The 19,244-nt window shown below is 44.0% G+C and overlaps 1 protein-coding gene across 1 annotated transcript in view; it reads left to right on the top strand.

Moving 5' to 3' along the window:
- The window catches only part of AGBL3 (AGBL carboxypeptidase 3), a 687,703-nt gene that overhangs the window by 206,543 nt on the left and 461,916 nt on the right, over positions 1-19,244 (top strand). The window contains exon 3 of the mRNA XM_086953007.1: positions 997-1,054. Within this exon, the coding sequence (XP_086809133.1) occupies positions 997-1,054 (58 nt within the window). The remainder of the gene's footprint in view (positions 1-996; positions 1,055-19,244) is intronic.

Below are 19,244 nucleotides of genomic sequence, written 5' to 3'. Positions count from 1 at the left end.
TAGTTGTCATCTATATACCCGCTTGGTAGAAGTACCCATTTTTTTCCATGACGGATGCACTTTTCGAGGCGTTGGGAGGGGGATAATGTAAGGGTTTTCTTCATGTTTTATCTTACAGACACTCAGACATGATGGCCAAGACCCCATTGAATAGTCGTTATTAGGGACTTCTGATGACCCTGACACACCCACACGTGTTGATCTTGTATAAAGTAACGGGAAATGGGAACATTGCCTAGCATTTTGCTTCCTAGTATACAACAATATTTTCAGACGTGGGTCATTCTGATTGAACGTCCCTGCTCGTGTTTATAAGGGATCACCCAGTGGTCTTTCTAAGGTGGGAGAATGCTATTACACTGGAGGAAGACATTACATTGGATGGGTTAGCAGAAGCCCTCACCCAGCTCCAATTGGTGAAAACACTGGGCCCCAACAGGTACCTAGCAGAATTCTTCAAAACATATAGTACCCAGCTCCACGACTTGTTTACCAAGACCCTACACACAGGAACATTGCCCCTAGAACTCTGTCTGGCAGAGATAGTGATTATACTAAAAGGAGGACACCCACCGGAACATTGTTCATCATATTGACCCTTTTCTTTTCCCAATGTAGAGGTTAAGATAAGGGCCAAAGCGCTGGCTAACTGACTGCTCCGACTGATCTGTTCGCTTGTCCACCTCGACCAATCCGGCTTTATGCCACATCGTGCCTCGTTTCACAGCATCTGTTGAGTGAGATTTTTGGAGTTCGATTTTTATTGTGTTGTGTTTTCAACTTTTTAACTGTATTAGTAATTCTAAATACTTTGCACATTTTAGGTTTAAGCATTTCTGCTCTGTGTCATAGCTACCAGGAGTTGAGCTTAGTTTTAAATAACTGAAACCTTTAATGAATCTAAAAAGAATGGGGCATTATTACTTATGGCAGAGTACCATCCACAGCAACTAATAATCTATTTCTCACACTAATATCTTTCTGTTTCTCTTTAAGGATGAAGATTCCTTTAGCCCCTTTGTGCCAGAAGATCTCCAGCAGTATGAATTCTCAGGTTAGATTTTCTTTTGTTTCCACAGTTTCACAACTTGCCAGGTTACAGGTTTTTGAAAACGTGTCTCATAATTCTAGCCTGGAGTTCCTCCTCTTCATTTTATCATCTAAAGGTTTTCTGTAATTCTTAATCTGATTCCAGACCAAGGGTAGATATCAGAATGTAGAAACAATCGCAATGGACTGCACACCGCTAGCTCCTCCTCCGAATCGCCCCTAGGGACTCTGGTACATGGCGTTCTCGAGTGGTTCACCCCAGTGGGTGCAAGTAGGTACTTGTTGAACTGATGATCTCTAGACCCGAGACATGGCTCGGGTTTCGGGATAACTTCCCTCATCAGTAGAGAAAATAGTTTGGGGTGGAAGAGAAGGCCGCCAAGCAAACGTCAAAGGCCTCGATGCCCGAACCAGCACGCAGGTGCATCGTCCAGGAGCTCGTCAGCTCAAAGCTCAAGGGAGCCAATTTGTAGAAACAATCGCAATTGGGTCTAGAGATCATCAGTTCAACAAGTACCTACTTGCACCCACTGGGGTGAACCATTCAAGAAATCCATGGGGCGATCCGGAGGAGGGGCTAGCGGTGTGCGGTCCATTGCGATTGTTTCGGTAGATATCAGAATATTTTCTGTCTTGTTTGTATCAGCAGCAGCATGGTGTAATTCGAATACCTAGACTTTAGAATTTTTTTAATTTTAGCTCCAATACGGACATTGTCATCCTTTTAACTTAAAAGTGGGTTGTCGGTTCTACAGATTATTGTGCAGCTTCAGACGACATCCAGCCCTTGAAGTCACTGTGGCCTTTATTGCCAAATCACAACATGCGGTTATTATACCATTTCAGAGATTGCTTACTGTAAATCAATCTGAACTGCAGCTGGACTATTCTCCTCTTCTCCCTGTGAGTTAACTATTGGTCCAGTTGTTTGCAACCTATTGTTAACATCTTTCAGATATAGCAAACACCTCCGTTTTTTCATGTGCAAGTGTCGTAATAGAACTCCATACCCAGTTTACACAAGATTGTACTTGTCGGGTGAGTTAAATTGCTGTACAGTTGTTCTTGCCCGGTCAAGCAAATTGTCCCATGGTCCCATGGTGTACATTCATTGCTTCTCCTTTAGGCTGATTTGTTCCCAAATAGCAATGGTTCTTCTGAGGGTGGGTGAGAAGATTGAATTATATATAGGCCACTAAGTGTATTGATACTGTCTATAAGGTGCATTTAATTCCACTAAACTGCTTAGAAGCAGCTAGTGATATTTTGTAGATCTACAACCGCTATATTGTTTAAATTCCCACTCATGGCACACCATTGTGACTGCATGCTTTACATTTATTTTATTACCACATGAAAAGCATTATTTTGAAAATACCTCATAACTATAAGGTCGCCGAACTACAACCTCATACTGCAATTTCTAAACTTAAATTTTAAACGATCATTTATTTAATCTAGAAAAATGTAATTTAAACTAAAACAATGTAACTATTGGAAATGTAAAAGTAGGCAACAATGACAAATATCTGGCCATGATTTGGGGGTGGGAGAACGATCTGGTTTTTTCTATTATTTTTTGGTTGGTTTGAAGTAACTCTTTTGCAACTATGTTCTGTATGTTTCCTAAACTTTGTGTGGGTTTACTTGTGCTAATATGCACGGGGAATTCCATAGTGATGCATCCATTTAGTTGTCACAATTGCCTTAGCTTAACAATTTCACCCTAAGAAATTAATCAGTAACTTAGAATACAAAAGCTTTCCTTTTGGGGGTATCTTTCTGGCGAGGATAGGTTATATGTTCTAAAGTAAAAAAGACAACTTTGTAAAGTAAAAATACTATGTTCTTCCCTATCTTTACCAATAGTTCGGGCCATTTGGAAAACCATTAACTGATTTATTGGGACCTGACTGATGCATCACAGGCATGGTTTCATTGATCCATTAAGTAAAACACAGAAATAAACCATGGCACAGTATTCTGTAAGCCTCCAAATAACAATATTGTCAATTTGAAGGGAAGGCAAAGAAGACTCGATTGCTTATGACCAGATCAGCCACATGGTCTGTTTTCAACACCAGTGAACCTTAACCAAGCTGGCCCTGACCCCCTGGGTTGTGGCAAGTCCAAGTCATAGGTCAGTTATATGACCCCTTTCTGTAGTACCATGAAGTCTGTGATTATTAGCGCTGAGCGCTTTTAAGGATATGGGCCTTTTCTGAAGACCTATAACGTTTGTGTGATGCGTTTGAGGAGCAACTCTTGTGCTAGGTACAGCTCCAGGGACACAACCAACCAAACATTTCTGTTTTGAGATCAAGAGCTTGAGGTATGACTTTGGGAATCTAAAGCATCCTGAGTCACTTTTTGCTTGTAATCTTGCCATGCTGCCGCTGTCAGAGATTGGGCATATGATTTTGAAACTAACATTATAGTGCATGTTATCTCAAGAAAACCCCAACACTTGGAAACAAGATGTTCGTGATGTATGTAACTGTGCATGATTGAGAGTGTTACAATGGTTAGAATGATTTCTAAGACTGTGAGACAAAGTGCTACATTATGTTCATCTTGGGTGAGCAGTTGTGCATGAACAGGAATATTGTAATGTTTTCTCACCAAGCACGGAAATGTACGGCTTAGGTTGGAAAAGACGGTTTGAGGGAGAGTAGGTGGATTGACAGCTAGGCAAGGGATTGGTGAAATGTACACACCTGAATGGGCTGCACAGAATGCAATAGCTAAGAGTTTCTCACTTAAAAAGAAAGACTTTGGAAAAAGATACTTGGGGGCATTAGAATGGAAAATGTTACTTACCCTGTAAGCATCTGTACCTGGCATGTAGTGCTGTAGATACATGTGCTATGCATACTCTTGCCATCTAGTATTGGACTTGGATGTGTGCAGCTTGTTTTCGTTTGAAAACGCCTTTCCAAGTCACAAGGTGAGATGACTCCATCTATCGTAGGTAATGTTTCAGACATGTATATGCAAGCTCCAGTTCTACTCTACACATTCTTTCTGGGCCTTCTGCACTGTCACTTATCTGTGCAAACAATCCTGCTGTTCATTGGCCTCTTTGACTCCATCTTACGGTTGATGAAATCTCCACATCAGGGCTCTCCTCTTCTCGCCTCCCATCACTGCAGCACCAGAGAATGTCCACATGATGGAACAGACTTCTTTTTTCTGTTCTGCTCAACCTGCCACACCAAGTTCTCAAGGACGGATTTGCAAGAAGTCTGTAACTTGTGCCTGTCCCCAGATCACCGAGAACAAATCCTGTGTGGTGTGTCTCGCGTTCCGCAGCAAGAAGATGCTTTGGATCCAAATGGCACTACGCATTGCCTTGCAGTTCTGAGGAGAGGAGGACACCCCAGATATTTTCATCGAGGGGGAAGGTCTTCAGCAGCTGAATGAGTCTGGCGTCAAGACTGTAGAAGCGTTCTCTTAGGAGGATGCTGGCTCGAAGTCCGAAATCGACGCTGAAATCCAAAATTGACACTGAAAGGCCCCCGCCGGCTATGGTCTGCAGTGAACTACCAGACCCAACGCCCTATATACCTTTGGGGCCAAAGTCCGCTTTGATACCTTGCCCCTCGACGTCAACTGCCTCTGAGCCGCACTCAGAGTTGGAATCTTCAGCGCCAAAATCCATCTCGGGGTATTCTGGGTGCCGACTTTCTTCAGCTCCATTCAGGCCATCTTCAGAGGAGATCGATCAGCCCATCCTGCAACGGAACGCCTTGACACCCGTCAGCAGAGGATCCACATACAGCCGGGCATGAGATGGGTTATGGCACAGTCTGTACAGTAACCCAAGGACTCCATCTATCTCAAGAGGAGACTTACTTTCAAGGAGGCCCTCAATCCTCCTTCAGAGCCGATTTCCAAAAAGCCTTGGTGCCACGACAGAGGAACCTCTCCATTAATGCCTGGTCCTTCTGAGCCTGCTTCTCCTCATCTTGCTCTTACTACTCCCTCCTCCATCGCGTCCTATTTCTGCCTCCCTTTTGCTGCCTGTGGACCCTCACCCACATCCTCCAAAGGGATCTTCTCATTCAGGAGGGTGGGGCCAGCCCATGGTCGCCCAGCCTTCCAACCATTGGGATGACTACCAAGTAGATCACCCAGCAGACTCTGACCCAGATTTGTACCCGGCCAAACCACCTCCCCCAGACAACATGACCTCATACCATTAGGTACCTCACAGTGCAGCAGTTCTCTGCAAAGTTGAGCTGCGCGTTCAACCTGAGGAGGATGATTTCCTTCTGGAAACCCTCTCCTCCACTCAAAGGTCCCTCCGATATCTACCCATGTAGGCATGCTAAAACCTGCCAGGGACATCATCAAAGAGCCTGTGAGAGCCAGAGTCATCACGCTCCCAGGTTAATATTGAGTTTAAAGCTTCTGCCTCAGGCCCTCCCCCCCCCCACATCACGTCAATTACTCCCCCCCTCCCCCTAATCACTGGTAGTTCACACTGCCAGGAAGAGAGTTGACTCCCCGGGTACAGGGAATGCGCCCCCTCCAGACTGGGAAAGCAAGAAAATAGATGTGTCTGGTAAACCTGTTGCAACTCAATCTGCCACTCAGAGGTACATAGCTAATTCAATTGGCTTGCTCTCCTGGTATGATTAAGCCCACTGGGATCAGATGGGGGATCTTATCCAACATCTCCAGAACAATACAGCAAACTGGGCATGAATTGGTGACAGAAGGGAAGATAATCTCCAACACCAACATTTGCTGCTCTCTGGAGGCGGCAGATATTGCTGCGCACTGCATGAATCCTAGTCTTCTCATACAGCAACATTCATGGCTACGTGTCTCGGGTTTAAACCGGAGGAGCAACAACACCTCCTTAATGTGCCCTTCGATAGCAAGCATATCTTCAGCCCAAAGCTCAATGGGATGCTCGAATAAATATAGAAGTATAATGACACGGCTAAAGCCATGAGCGCACTACAGACATCTAGTGCACGTGGCTCCTTTTGTCATCCCCAGCACTGCGGCGCAGCAAAAGCAGCCTCAACCCCAGAGACTTCCACCTCCTACAAAAGACAACAGCAACAAACCCCATTCACAGGATTTCTACAAGGGAGGATATAAAGCGGACAATGGTAGAGTTAGAGGCAAGGGGAAAGCTCCCAAAGGAGCCACTGACCCAAAACAGTGACGCTGTCCTCCTTCGTCCTGACCATCCAGCACTTGTCGGGGGCAGATTACAGGTTAACTGCCCCTATGGGAGGCAATTTCCTCTGACTGGTTGGTTCTAGACATCATACGTGAGGGGTACTGTTTAGCAGTTACCCAAACACCACCCAGCATTCTTCAGCACACACACAAATTGCCCACAGAAGAAGTAGATTAACTCCGTACTGTTAAAGTGGCCATAGAACCACTGCTTCTTCAACATCGCGGCAAAGAGTTGTATTCCCTGTACTTTCTCATCCCCAAAAAGGATAGCTCCCTCAGACCCATACTCTATCTGTGACCCCTCAACAAGTACATCCTGTTGGGACATCTTCATATGATCACACTTCAGGATGGCATCCCTCTTCTGCGGCAAGGCGATTTCATGACTGCCCTCGAATTGCTGCATCAATGTGGTCCCATACCTTGATGACTGGCTGATCAAGAGTGCTACGGAGCCGCGACATATGGAGAGGACAGGTCTTGTTGACCTTTGAGGTCCTGCAAAGAAAATATAAGTTTGCAGAGTCTGAACATTTCAGTCACCTACAGCTTAGGCACTTCCTCCAACAATATATTTTAGAGAGGGAGCAGCTGCCAGAGGCGGCACTTCTAGAGGATCATCTCCTACTAGACCCCTTAACAGACAAGGCTATCTCCTTGATATACAAGAAACTAATGAATAATTCCCTGGACCCGTTGACTGCTTTGAGAGAAGCGTGGGCAACAAATAGCGGGACAATTAAAGATGATGACTGGGTTGAGGCAGTGCCGAGTTCTAGGAATATGGCCTGCTTTTAATTAGTCCAATTACGGATACTACATCGATCGTACTACTTTAGAGTGCCTCCACATCGAATACTCCCGACACGGATAGGTGTCTGTATGTGCGTCCCAGAGCAAACTGATGGACGATCTGTTATATTTGTAGTCTTTGTCTAAGTGATGAATGGACTGTGGAACTTATTTGAGAATGCTTCCTTAGCTCCCCATTAAAGCTGAAAATGATTTACAGTAGGCAGGCCAACTGAGGCAGTCCAATATGGAAACCGCAACAAACCTTGGACCCAGTCCCCTGGCCAAGCGTGCAGATAGAACTGCTTGTGATCACAAGCCGCTCTATCTTTTCCCTTGGCTGGATCAGTGCACACGTGACCCTTAGGCCCAGCCCTACAGAAATGGAAGGCAGAACAACTTGCGCAGTCTTGAGTTTTTTAGGGAGAAGAGATGCACTGCATACCTTGTTGAAAGCAAAGGCTGTCTTTATCAGCAGACGTGTAAAGACATTACTCTTTGCAAAGGGAAAACACACACTGCGGCCTTCCTTCGGGACTCAGCTTAATCAGCTTTAGGCAAGGTGTAGCTTCTCTGTAGTGTGCTGGCAGTATGTGAGACCATCTCTGGCAGAATCTCATGCGATCATTTCGGCAAAGGATCGCTCCTTGTTGCAGGGATTCTGTCAAAAAAACAGATAGAAGCACAGGATTATTGGACCTTGGTGTATAGGAACTGAGTCATCCTACCACCTTAGTACCCATGAGCCCAGGACCGACTAGCTATAGTGTCTCACTTGCTCTCCTACTCACTCACAGAGAAACAAATGATTAGACTTCCCAGAACACAACACTCCCGATCTCTCAGGAATCACGGTAACAAGACACACCCTTTCGCTCGCACTCTTGTACTTGTCCGCAATAAGATCTGACAGAGACACAAAATAGTTTAAAATATGTGTTTTAACTAACGTGCCCTAATATGCATTATACGTGACACAACAAGCAGGAAAATGCTGAGTACAAATACATTCAGCATAACAGCTAGTCCATATATCATGAAGGGAGGTGTCATCATGAAAAAGACCATAGAGCCTAACCTCCCTCCCCTTGCTAAGAAGCAGTATTATTATATATTAGAAGATCTCTGGGGTTTGTCAGCAGGCTCTGTACCTTAGCCTATTGATGGTAGATCTACATCATAGGTTCTGTCTTGCTCTTCTCCCTGGAAAGGTCCCTCTCCAAGTATGTGGTACCACTTATTTGTGTATTCCAATAAAACAAAAGTATGCTGTCCCAAACAACAGCTGCCTCATTATGCTTTGTCTAGGTGCTAAGGCTTGGTCAGAACAAAATAACAAGTAGCATTGTTGTTCAACCTTGCTCACAATGTCAGTCACAATCCCAGGAACCTGCAGGGTGTGAACACAGCAATGAGTTCTCATGTGAAAAAAAACATAGAAATTATTGCAAAAATAAAGTTGTGTAGTAATGTGCGCAAAGCCACGGGCAAGCTGCAGCGTGCTCATACTAAGTTAGAGAAGACGACAGTGTCCCCACGGGCCATGTGACATCCTGACAAGTGGTCAAGTGGCAGTCCTTGTATACTAAATCTTATCGGAGATTAGAATTTCTGACATAATTTTAGGAATGTCTGACATAGATTATATTCATCAAGGTGTGCATCCCAGACGTTTCTTTATGAACAAATAAGGTAAAAGGACATCAATTCTGACTCACACTATTTAAACAATATGTCTGTATTTGTTCTTACTTAACCATGACATGGTGAAGAGTACACATTTGACGCGGATGAATATCATATCAGATTTTACATCTGTCATTAGTCGAATTACTTGACATTTTGATAGTTCTTAGAAAGATAAGGTCAGACAAATTCATTCATCAGCTTGTGTTTGTTTGTCCCGAGTTGGCCAGGTATGCCCAGACGTGGGTCCCTTGCTCTCTTTGCAACTGGATTAAAGCTAGCCTGGCTGATATGGGGTGTTACCCCAAAACTGGTCCCAGGATGCTTGTTTCTGGTCCAGAGATGACCTGGCTTGGCAGTTCGAGCTGAACTGTTGACATAAGGCACAGGGTCAAGACTGATTTGCATATAGATGGGTCTGAACTGGGGTGGTGAAGTGAGTTAAAGCGATGATGGATTCAACCCAGATCTGTGACTGGGGGAAGAGTATCTGAAAAGTTTCAGCTCTCTGTCCATCATCTCCTTGTGTTTGCTTTGTTCACCATGAGTTGGCTGGGTATGCCCACACGTGGGTCCTTTGCACACTTTTCACTGGATTCAAGCTAGCCTGGCTAATGAGGGGTGTTACCCCGGAACCGGTACTAGGATGCTTGTTTCCGGTCCAGGGTAGACCTTGCTTGGCAGTTCGAGCAGGACGGTTAACCATGAGGCACAGGGTGAAGACTGATTTCCATATAGCTGGGTCTGAACTGGGATGGCGAAATGAGCAAAAGAACGATGATGGATCCAACCCAGATCTGTGATGGGGGTGAGTGTCTGAAAAGTTTCAGTGCTCCGTCCATCATCTCTTTGTGTTTGCTCAGACAAAATCTGGCAAATGGCAATTATGACAATGATTTTGCAATAATCGGGAAAGAGGGCAAAATCCATTGTTTAAGATTTAGAAGATGATGACTTTCATTATCCAAGATGGAATTGGGCCTTCATGAAATGGAGTTGGACCTTATGGGCGTTACATCAATGCTATGTGCACAAGCCAGGAGGTTGCCAGTCCTGGCACTCTAGCAATACAGGGTATGGGAGCATGTCACTTACCAAGAACCAGAAGGCTCATTTACCAGGTCTTAGGAAATCCAACAAGCAGTGGCGGCTCCTCCGCAATGGTGGAGGAGCGTCGCCTCCATGCCTGGCGAAGAGTCAGCGAACGAAAACTAAAACAATGCTCTGCATCCTTTTTTTTTTTCGTTTGCCGGCTCTGAGCCTGCTTGTGGATGGAGGGGCAGGTCATGGGAGGTGGGAGGAGGAGTGCTTGTGCACTCCCTCATTACACATATCTGTTTGGCCGACTGTTTCAGGCCGACCGAAACACTCGTCTTGTGACGGCCAGGCACACATGCGCACTTTAAGCATCTCTAACTAAGCTGTCTTAAGACAGTTGGGTTAGAACAAGTACAGGCCTCAAGAGCGCTGTGGAGTGCGAGTGAGGCCGCTGCCTCCAATCAGGGGGCTGCGCTCAATATTACATCAGAGCAGCCCCAGGATTGGTCGAGGGAGTTTCCTGGTGGCTGGGCTGCATTGGAAGAAAGAAGAGGTCCAGTGCAATGCGAAGGTGCTTAATTTAAAAAAAAATGTAATTTGCTCTCATGCGAGCACACCAGTCTGTGCTCCTCCCCTCATAGATGATAGTCGCCATTGCCTTCCCCTTTTGTTTTTAACATTGTCAGATATCCCTTTTGCTGTGTCACAGAGCTCATGCAATCTACACAGAGAAGGGCATTGAGCTAAGCCTTACTCTAGATTGGTTGTTGTAGGTTTCAGTCATCAGTTAGAGCTGTCATTCGAGGTCGATTATGCTGCATGGCACGTGGCCATCTCATTAGCAGTATGATGAATACGCATAACCGAAGTGTCGTTTGTTTTTTCCTTTGTGTGGAATAGATCTTTGCTGAGGTGGTAAAGTAAGTTTTGAGTTCAGAAGGCAGGAGCAAAAAATATTTGTATATGTTTTTCTTTAACATGGATGCTGTCTAAAACACACTAAACGTTTCACTACTTTGCTCTGAGATTCATTGCTTGGCAGGCAAGTTAGTAATTGCACTGTAAAAAATGTAAGTGCCATTTTGCAGGGCATATCTAACCATGACAGAGTGATTCATTTGTATAGAAATTACAAAGATGGGTTTTCTTTTCTAAGTGAGAGAAATTGGAGTATTAAATATGAGAAGAGCAGTTATCCAAGAATTTGAAAGTATGTTTCAATGAGAAATCCTATGTCAGTGAATCAAAGGCATTCCTCGGAGAAATGCAAAAAACTAATATGGCATTACCGAAATTACTTTAAAGTGAAGGATATAAAGATATAAAACCCCAAAAGAAATGTAATAAACGGGGAATACAATTTAATAAGAAGCATGACACCAAAATAACATGAAAAGTTCGGTGTGGTTTTTAAAAGGCAAAAAAGTGTCCACACACAACAATGGTCCTCAGAATCCTGTTATCCCGCAAGTCGTGGTTTTCAAAACGTCCACCAGAGGGCAGTAGTGTATTTGTTTTATGTAGTGAATCTCATACGGTCCCACAGAGAATGGTCTTAAAGTTTTTCAATATTTAGGTAATTGCTTTTCCAAAAACATAGTTGTATTCACTTACACACCAATGTCTGTGTTTTTAGTGGTCATGGAACTCAGCCACAGTTCAGTCCTACTTTATCTCTCTTGGTTAGGGTGACCAGACGTCCCCGTTTTCCCAGGACGGTCCCCGTTTTTGGAGAAGTGTCCCCGTGTCCCGACACTTTTCTCCAAGTGACTCAAATGCCCCCGTTTTCAACCAGTGTCCCAGGTAAACACAGAAATGTCCCTGTTTTTCATTGTTCCAGTTTAGCATGCGCGCGCATGCTCTCTTTGCACTGGCGTTTGCTATACTGTGATGTTTTATTGATTTTTTGGCAAATATATGCTGTAGTCCTTAAAAGCGTAAATGTAATAAGAAGTACTAATGCTGCTGTGTAAAGGAGAGGGTTACCAATAAAAGACCTCAGATTTGTGGTCTGTAATGCTTCATCTCGGTCTGTGGACGGAGCTGTCATTGTAGTCCCTTTTCTATGTCTATGACAGCTGTCAAATAATGCTACTTTTATGTCAATGGTTACTGCAAACCGTAGTTCTACTTCTATGTCAACGACCTGTCCCCGTTTTTTGTTTTGAGAATCTGGTCACCCTACTCTTGGTGGATTTCAGGAGTCCAATTTGCCTGATCCTGGAGAAGCACCTCCAGTTCCTGACTTAAAGAGAGAGCCGGGGCCGAGGCCTCAGTCCTCCCTCAGTCCCTCAGCCTCTCAGACAGCAAGCAGTATGCTTTTTCTTGCTGTCCCGAGTCAATGGCATTTTGATCGGCAGACAGTGGGAGCATAAAGATAGAATGGTAACTCAGGAGTGGTTGTGGGAAGCCCTCCTCTACCCCCATACATATTGTCAAGGTTTGTGGATAGGGAACTACTTATAGTACATCTTTACTTACATATAATTACCGTCACAATATCGTCGTAGCAACTATTCTGCCTGAGATACTTTTGTAGGACGATATTTTGGTACGTGTATTCTTTTTTTTGTGTCGTAATTCTTTATTGATAAATTGAAAACAGATTAAATACATAAAGTGTAGCACAACATAATGGACTCACAAGAGTCTATTGTCAGTACATATACTAATGGGCTATAAAGGAGAGAAAACTACATATAAGAGGAGAGAGGAAGGGAAGGAAGAAGGAGGGATAAAGTAAAAGACAAAAGGTCAATAGTGGAAGAGAAGGATAAACATGGTAGGCTTTGAAATCTATAACTCCGGTTAATCATTACCATGAGATGGATCATGTGTAGGGCGGATAAAACGAATAGAATTGGACTTACAAATGTATTAAATATTTAAAATGTGGTGTACATTGACACTGATGGGATGGTCCCAAAGAATCCTAAATAGGTAAATAATTAAATAAATAGATACATAAATAAATATATGATCAAATAGGTGGATGAATAAATAGAAGAATGAATAAATAGATGATTTGAGAAGGAATGACATATCCTTGCCCGGAAAAAGAAAGAACAAGAGCATAAGAGAAAGAAAAACGAAAAAGAGAAGGTAGAAAGAGAGAAGAGAGGGGGAGAAACAAAAGAAAAAAGGAAGAAAGAAAGAGATAGTGAAAGAGTGAGAGAAGAGGGGAAGGAAAGGAGTAAGATGAATGATGAAATATGAATAGGGGAACCGAGAGCGCAAGTTAGGAAAAGAAAGCATTCTCAGAGTCTCAGAGACAAGAAGCCCATACTTGTTGGAACATTTCTTTCTGATCTTGCAGTCTATATAATAAACATTCATGGGATGCCGTTTGAGACATTGCCACCATCCAGCCCTCCTTCGAGGGGGGACTAGGCGATTGCCACAGTCTTAAGACACACATTTTGGCTGTAGAGAGTGCAGTATGTAATAGACGACGCTGTGGGCGTGTAATGTCAGGTAAACTCTCAAGGTCATGCATTAAAATAATGGGCGTTAAAGGGGAAGTCGGAGGGGAATTGTTTCCTTAAGAGTATCTCCTATTTGAGCACAGTAACTATGTATAGAAGAACATTTGCAAAGTATATGTAGAAGGTCACAATTAATTCCGGAACACCTCCAACCTTAGAATGTGGTAATAATCCTGCTTGTTGTAATTTCGAAGACGTCCAGTACCAGTCATGCAAGGTTTTGAAAGGACAAAATTTGAAGCGTGCTTCCCGGGAACCCTTGTCCAAGGCTTCCAGTATGTCCGTCCAAACATCTTCATCTATGATAATGTGTAAGAGTTCCCGCCCTTTCTCCCTAAGAGCTTTAAGAAGTGGTTGTGAGTGTAAGTGATTAGTTAGAGCAAAATATAACCCCGACATTATACCCTTATGACGTCCCCAGATAAGAAGATAGTCTAACATCTGCGATGCTTCTAAAATCCAAGGAGAAGGACCTAAACATCGCCTCAGACACTGTTTCAGTTGCAAATGCCGTGAAATAAGCTGCAAAGGAAGATCAAATTCCTCACAAAGCAGGTCAAAGGATTTCAACTCTCCAATTAGTATGACCTGATCTAGTGTCTGGATTCCTCTTGAACTCCAACTTGCCCAATTTAGCGCATGACCGTTTATTCGGAGGCTCTTGTTACCCCAAAGTGGAGCTTTAGAATGCAAACGGTAAGCAACCCCAAGAAGACGATGTGCTCAATGCCATGCTTGACATGTAGCTTGCATCACAGGGTGCGGAGGAGAATTCGTGGACTACGAATTGAAGGCCGTCATTACGGTTAAGTAGTGAGTGTTCTATTATAACCCATTGTGGATGGTCTGTCGTACCTGGAAGTAAGTAAGCGAATTGCGACAGTTGCAAGGCTAAAGAGTAATGCTCCAGCGAGGCTAAACCCAAACAACCGTGGGAGCGGCGAGCCATTAGTTTGGCAGCAGCTAGACAAGGACGTAAAGATCCCCAGACAAAAGCCAGGATCAAGTTTGCGCTATATAAAACTTTATAAATAAATAAATAAACCACCCGACGTAATGTGGACAAGGTAATTACAATTACAAGCATTCCAAGAACATAAGCAAAACAAGGGGAAGTGACAGTCGTACCGCATGTACTCTTCCCCGCCTGGAAAACCCAAAAGACACCATTTGGCAAAATCAGTTTCCATTTGTACTATAAGAGGTGAGAGATTAACCAAGCCCATCCTTTCTAATCCGCGATTAACCGAAATTCCCAAGTTTTTTAAATGTGATGATTTCCAGCAAAAGGGATATCCATCAATTGTTGCTTTTGTGGTGCCAGAAGAGAGTGCAAGATCTTCACTCTTGTCCCAATTCACCCTATAACCAGAAAGGGCTGAGGACCTATTAAAAATCTCAAGCAAGGCTGATAAAGAATGATAGAGATCCTTAAGAGTCAGCATATAAATATAACTTAGATACACCTCCCGCTATAGTTATTCCCTGAATCTGCGAGGAGTGACCGATTAAGTGAGGCAAGGGGTTCCATCACCAATAAGAATAAAAGGGGAGGAAGGGGACAGCCTTGGCGAGTGCCCCTTGAAATTGGAAAAGGGTCCAAGGAAAACCTGCAGTTGACCTGGGCTACAGGGTTGTCATATAGTAGTCGGACTTTAGAAATAAACAGATGCCCTAGACCAAAGCGTTTCATGGTGGCAAAGGGGTAGATCCAGTCAATGCCATCAAATGATTTTTCTTCGTCCAGGGAAAGGCGACAGCATCTTCCGTCATCCCTTTTGCAGCCCATAAAGTATGAGCTAATGTTCGGAGATGATTTCTGGAGGAACAACCTGGGACAAAGCCAACCTGAGAATGGTGTATGAGGGACGGAATGACTTTGAGGAGTTGGGACGCTAAAATACTTCAATAACAAAAAGGAGCCTAGAGGGAAACAAAAGGACCCAGGGTTGCCTTCCACTCATAAACTATCAATACAACAATAACCCTACACCTTTAGGCAAACGCACATGTAGATCTAGTTATCTTTGTGTATATAAACTGCTTTTTCAGAATGAGACATTTACTATCTATTTTCTCTGCTGCACCAAGACCCTTTGTCTTATTTCATCCTACATATGAATATTTACTATTTTTTGCCCCTTCTGAAATAAAACAACTTTTTCAATCGACAGACAGAACAGAGCTGAATACATGTCTGAAAAACAGTTATTCAGTAGCGTGTAGCCTCCTTGTGCTGGCTCTGCCCCCGAAATATAGAGAAACTTGGTAACGCAGTTACAAGTTGTCCATTCCCCCCCTTCCTTTTTGATTTTTGAGTATTTACAAGAGAAAACTGAATGGACAAATACATTTCCTCCTCCCTACCTGGTGATTTTGACCCAGGGGTTTTGTTCCCCAGGAATTGTGCGTGGCCTGTAGGGTAGGGATGGGAGCAGGGGAGTTTTTAGCTTGAGAATGTCTGCGGGGGAGCTGTAACATACATATGTAAGGACTGTGACGGGAAGGTCTGCCGAGGAAGTAATTGCAGTATCTGCTGGAAAGGAGAGCCTGAAAAAACCATTTTTGGGGTGACTCCTGGCAGAGGTGAACAGTTTATCTAAACATTATATTTTTGATGTGTTTATCAAAAATCTGACTTAACTATATGTTGACCCACTGGAATTTCTAGATTAGTCCCTAGACCAAGATAGGCATTTGGGGACTTTATACAGAAAACAGTTGTTTTCATATTACCAGGCCTTTTTAGCTAGTGGGGTGATGGTCACCTCAGAATTGCTCTATTAGATGGAAATCACTTTATCTTCCTGGCATTAAACCCTGTGATGTACAAATCTCACAGATATTTCATTAATCCATTATATTCAGATTAGCAGGGAACCAAAAATCCCTGAGTAACAGAGTAGCTGAGCAGTTCCAGGTTACATAATATGGTAGTTATGAAAAAAGCTGTTATCCCCAACTAATTTAAGAATATAATTTTTTAAGTTTAGCCATTTGTTTTTTAATGTTCAGAGATGGGGAGACGATCCAGTTGAGCCTGTGTTAGAGACATCAGAGAGATGAACTATGTTTGTATAATTTAATTTTTGCATTATCAGCAGCGAGAGGAGGAGGGCTGCTGCTGTCCCGAAGCAACGACCGTCTCATCGCCTACACCCGGGCTTGGACTACAGCCCCCAGGGTGCATCTCCGCCCACACACCTGCTGTGACTTAGGGAGAGGCGCTCATATCGCGCCTAAAATCCACTTTCCTCCCTCGGGGTGGGACGAAACCGGGACTAAGCCCGGGACCAAGGGCGGGCCTGTCTGTGCCTGTCCGTGACTGGGAGTGTCTGCACTGGGCCAACCCAATATGACCACGGTATCTCTTATGGTATTGTCATAAGTTCTTGATATTTTTGTACGGGCGTTTCAAGAACGGACTTCGGGCTGGACTGGGGTTGGCTGTTGCATTCAATGCCAAATAATTTTAGGCATGTCTATCTTATTTTTGTGAAGTTTGGGTCTTTTATTCATTTTATTCTTTTTTATCTTTGTGGAATTTTATTTCACAATTGTAAGAATGGGTAAACCCAACCCGATAAGCTCACGCCCTCAGACACGGCAAAAAACCTTTTCAAATGGCTTATCTACTAATCCAACTGCCATTGATGAAATGCTCCAAAAAGCCATTGGAGCTGTGTCAAGTGCCATAGAGAGTACCGAACGATGACTTTCAATCACTCCATCAATCTCCAACGCCCCGACGACACACGGGCCCTCCGGCTCATCGCCCCCCTAATCACCGGGTATTACCTTCGACCTATTCACTAGTGAGCTTCCGTGTGCACAGCCCCAAACAAATGTCACACTAACAACCACACCTCCCACTGTAAATGCTCCTAAAGTTACCACTAGGTGCTATAGGCGCCACATAAGACCTATGAAAGGCAAGCACGCCAATAAAACTCCAGTAGTTGTTAACAAAGAACCAGAGGGTCCTCAGGTGGGTACAGTGCCCACGAACCTTGCATTTGCACCTCCTGTTTGGGCAACCCACCTACTAATTGATTTGCAAACGCATCTCGAACAACTCATCAAGACGCAGTTTAAAACCGTGATGAGTTGTTACACTGCTGAATACAAGGGGTGTGGGAGGTAGTCACTTTACAGCTCCAAATGGGTCCAACGTTGCTGATACCGACACTCATAGCAACCACCATTCTTCACCAGGTGTTGTTATTTCTAACGGTTCCCACATTGAAAGGCCAGTCCAGGTGCCATCTCAAACGATTCTGTGTACCTCAGCTCCCAACTCAACCCAAGCTTGCCTGAACAACATTAATGAGACTATCCCTTCAAACCCTCGAAATAACTCCCATGGTAACAATTTGAACAACCCTGTCCAGTTAGCAGTCCCACTTGGTAGTACACACAACCTGAATCCCATTGAATACCACCACCAATTACCCTGTCTGGACCTACCCCCAGCAGCATCCCCCTATGTAGTCGTACTAGCAGGGGTACCATCGTTAATGTCTGAGTGAACTGAAACCTTTGCAGAGCTCAAAAATAAGACCATTCACTGGTTAAATAGGAATAGACCACTTACAGGACCTGCCCAGGGAGAAATTTTGTTCGCCCGCAGAGTTAGATGGCTGGGGGCGAAACGCAGGGATATCGACGGGGACTGCGTGGTGATAAACTTTAGGGACCAAGGGGTAGTCAATCACATACTTGACAGGGGTTGTAACAACTCATCCGGTACAATCTACCCACTTCCCTTGGGCTACTTTTATCCTCCAGACTCGATAACTAGAAGTTTTGGTCAATTCCAACCCCGGCATGGAGAACAGGGTAGAGCAAATACCATCTCCTTAGAAAATAGATTCAGTTCCTTGAATTGTGTTGATTGACTGTTATCAATGCCCAAAATATAAAGGGAAAAACCTTGCTCTATAGCAGGCAGCCATTTGGAGGTGCGGGGGCCAACGGTGGAGATCATCCCCATAGCAAATAATGGACATAAAGGGAGGAAGGTACTGAGACCACATAATGCTATTCAATGTCCCCCTAGTCCCAATGCTTCCTCTGGCAAAGCCCATATTAGTCCCCTAATGGCTATGAGCCCACTCGCAGTCACCGCTGTCCCGCTAAAGGAGGACAACAAGACTGTGCTTATTTCATGGAATATAGCAGGCATCACCTCCAAATTAGATCACCCAGAGTGGGGGGCGTTAATTGATCAGTAAGACCTTTGTCGATTCCAAGAAACTTGGGCCTTGTCAGCCCCTCACAGACCTGGTTTTGCTACTTACTTTATTCCCGCAAGCCAGAAGGTGAGGGGACGCCCATTTGGGGGACTCTGTATTTGGGTGGGAATTCATCTGGGTTGTTTAGTATAAGTCATCGATACTCACTCCCTTGACATCCTTTGTATTCTCCTCTCCTTTACAGATGGCTTAAAGGTTGCAGTAGTCAATGTCTACTCACGTCCCACTTCCTCCTCCCAGGCATCCCCTATTTTAAATAAGCTAGATCAATTTCTCTCTACTCTTCCTGCCTCATCCCATAAAATATTAGGGGGGACTTCAATCATCACTACGAACCTTTAGACGGTATTACTACAGTCACTCAGGAAGAAGATTCTGTATGGTCCATCCCAGTATGCACTATGTATCCATCAAGGGGCTGGACTCCATTAGCTCTCCAGTTAAATAAGCTCACAGTTTCCCACTCCCTTAGAGCCTGTAATGGAAGATTTTCTTCTGATATACCAGACAAAGTTACTTTTAATAGACCAGGCATAGGCACCACAATAGAATATATAATGGTTAACATTGAATTCTGGACTTATATCAAGGGCTTCAATGTAAATACCAGACACAATAGCGATCATAATCTTTTATTATTGGAATTAAAGCTCCCGTTCAGTCATAGCCAAACGTCCCCTTCTGAAGAGCCTCTGTCCCTACCGAACTTAATTGCTATTGCAGGTGGTAGACGAAT

Source organism: Lissotriton vulgaris, chromosome 1_2 (genome assembly GCF_964263255.1).
Source record: "Lissotriton vulgaris chromosome 1_2, aLisVul1.2, whole genome shotgun sequence".
NCBI classification, from domain to species: Eukaryota; Metazoa; Chordata; class Amphibia; order Caudata; family Salamandridae; genus Lissotriton; species Lissotriton vulgaris.
This window is presented reverse-complemented; position numbering and strand designations above follow the sequence as displayed.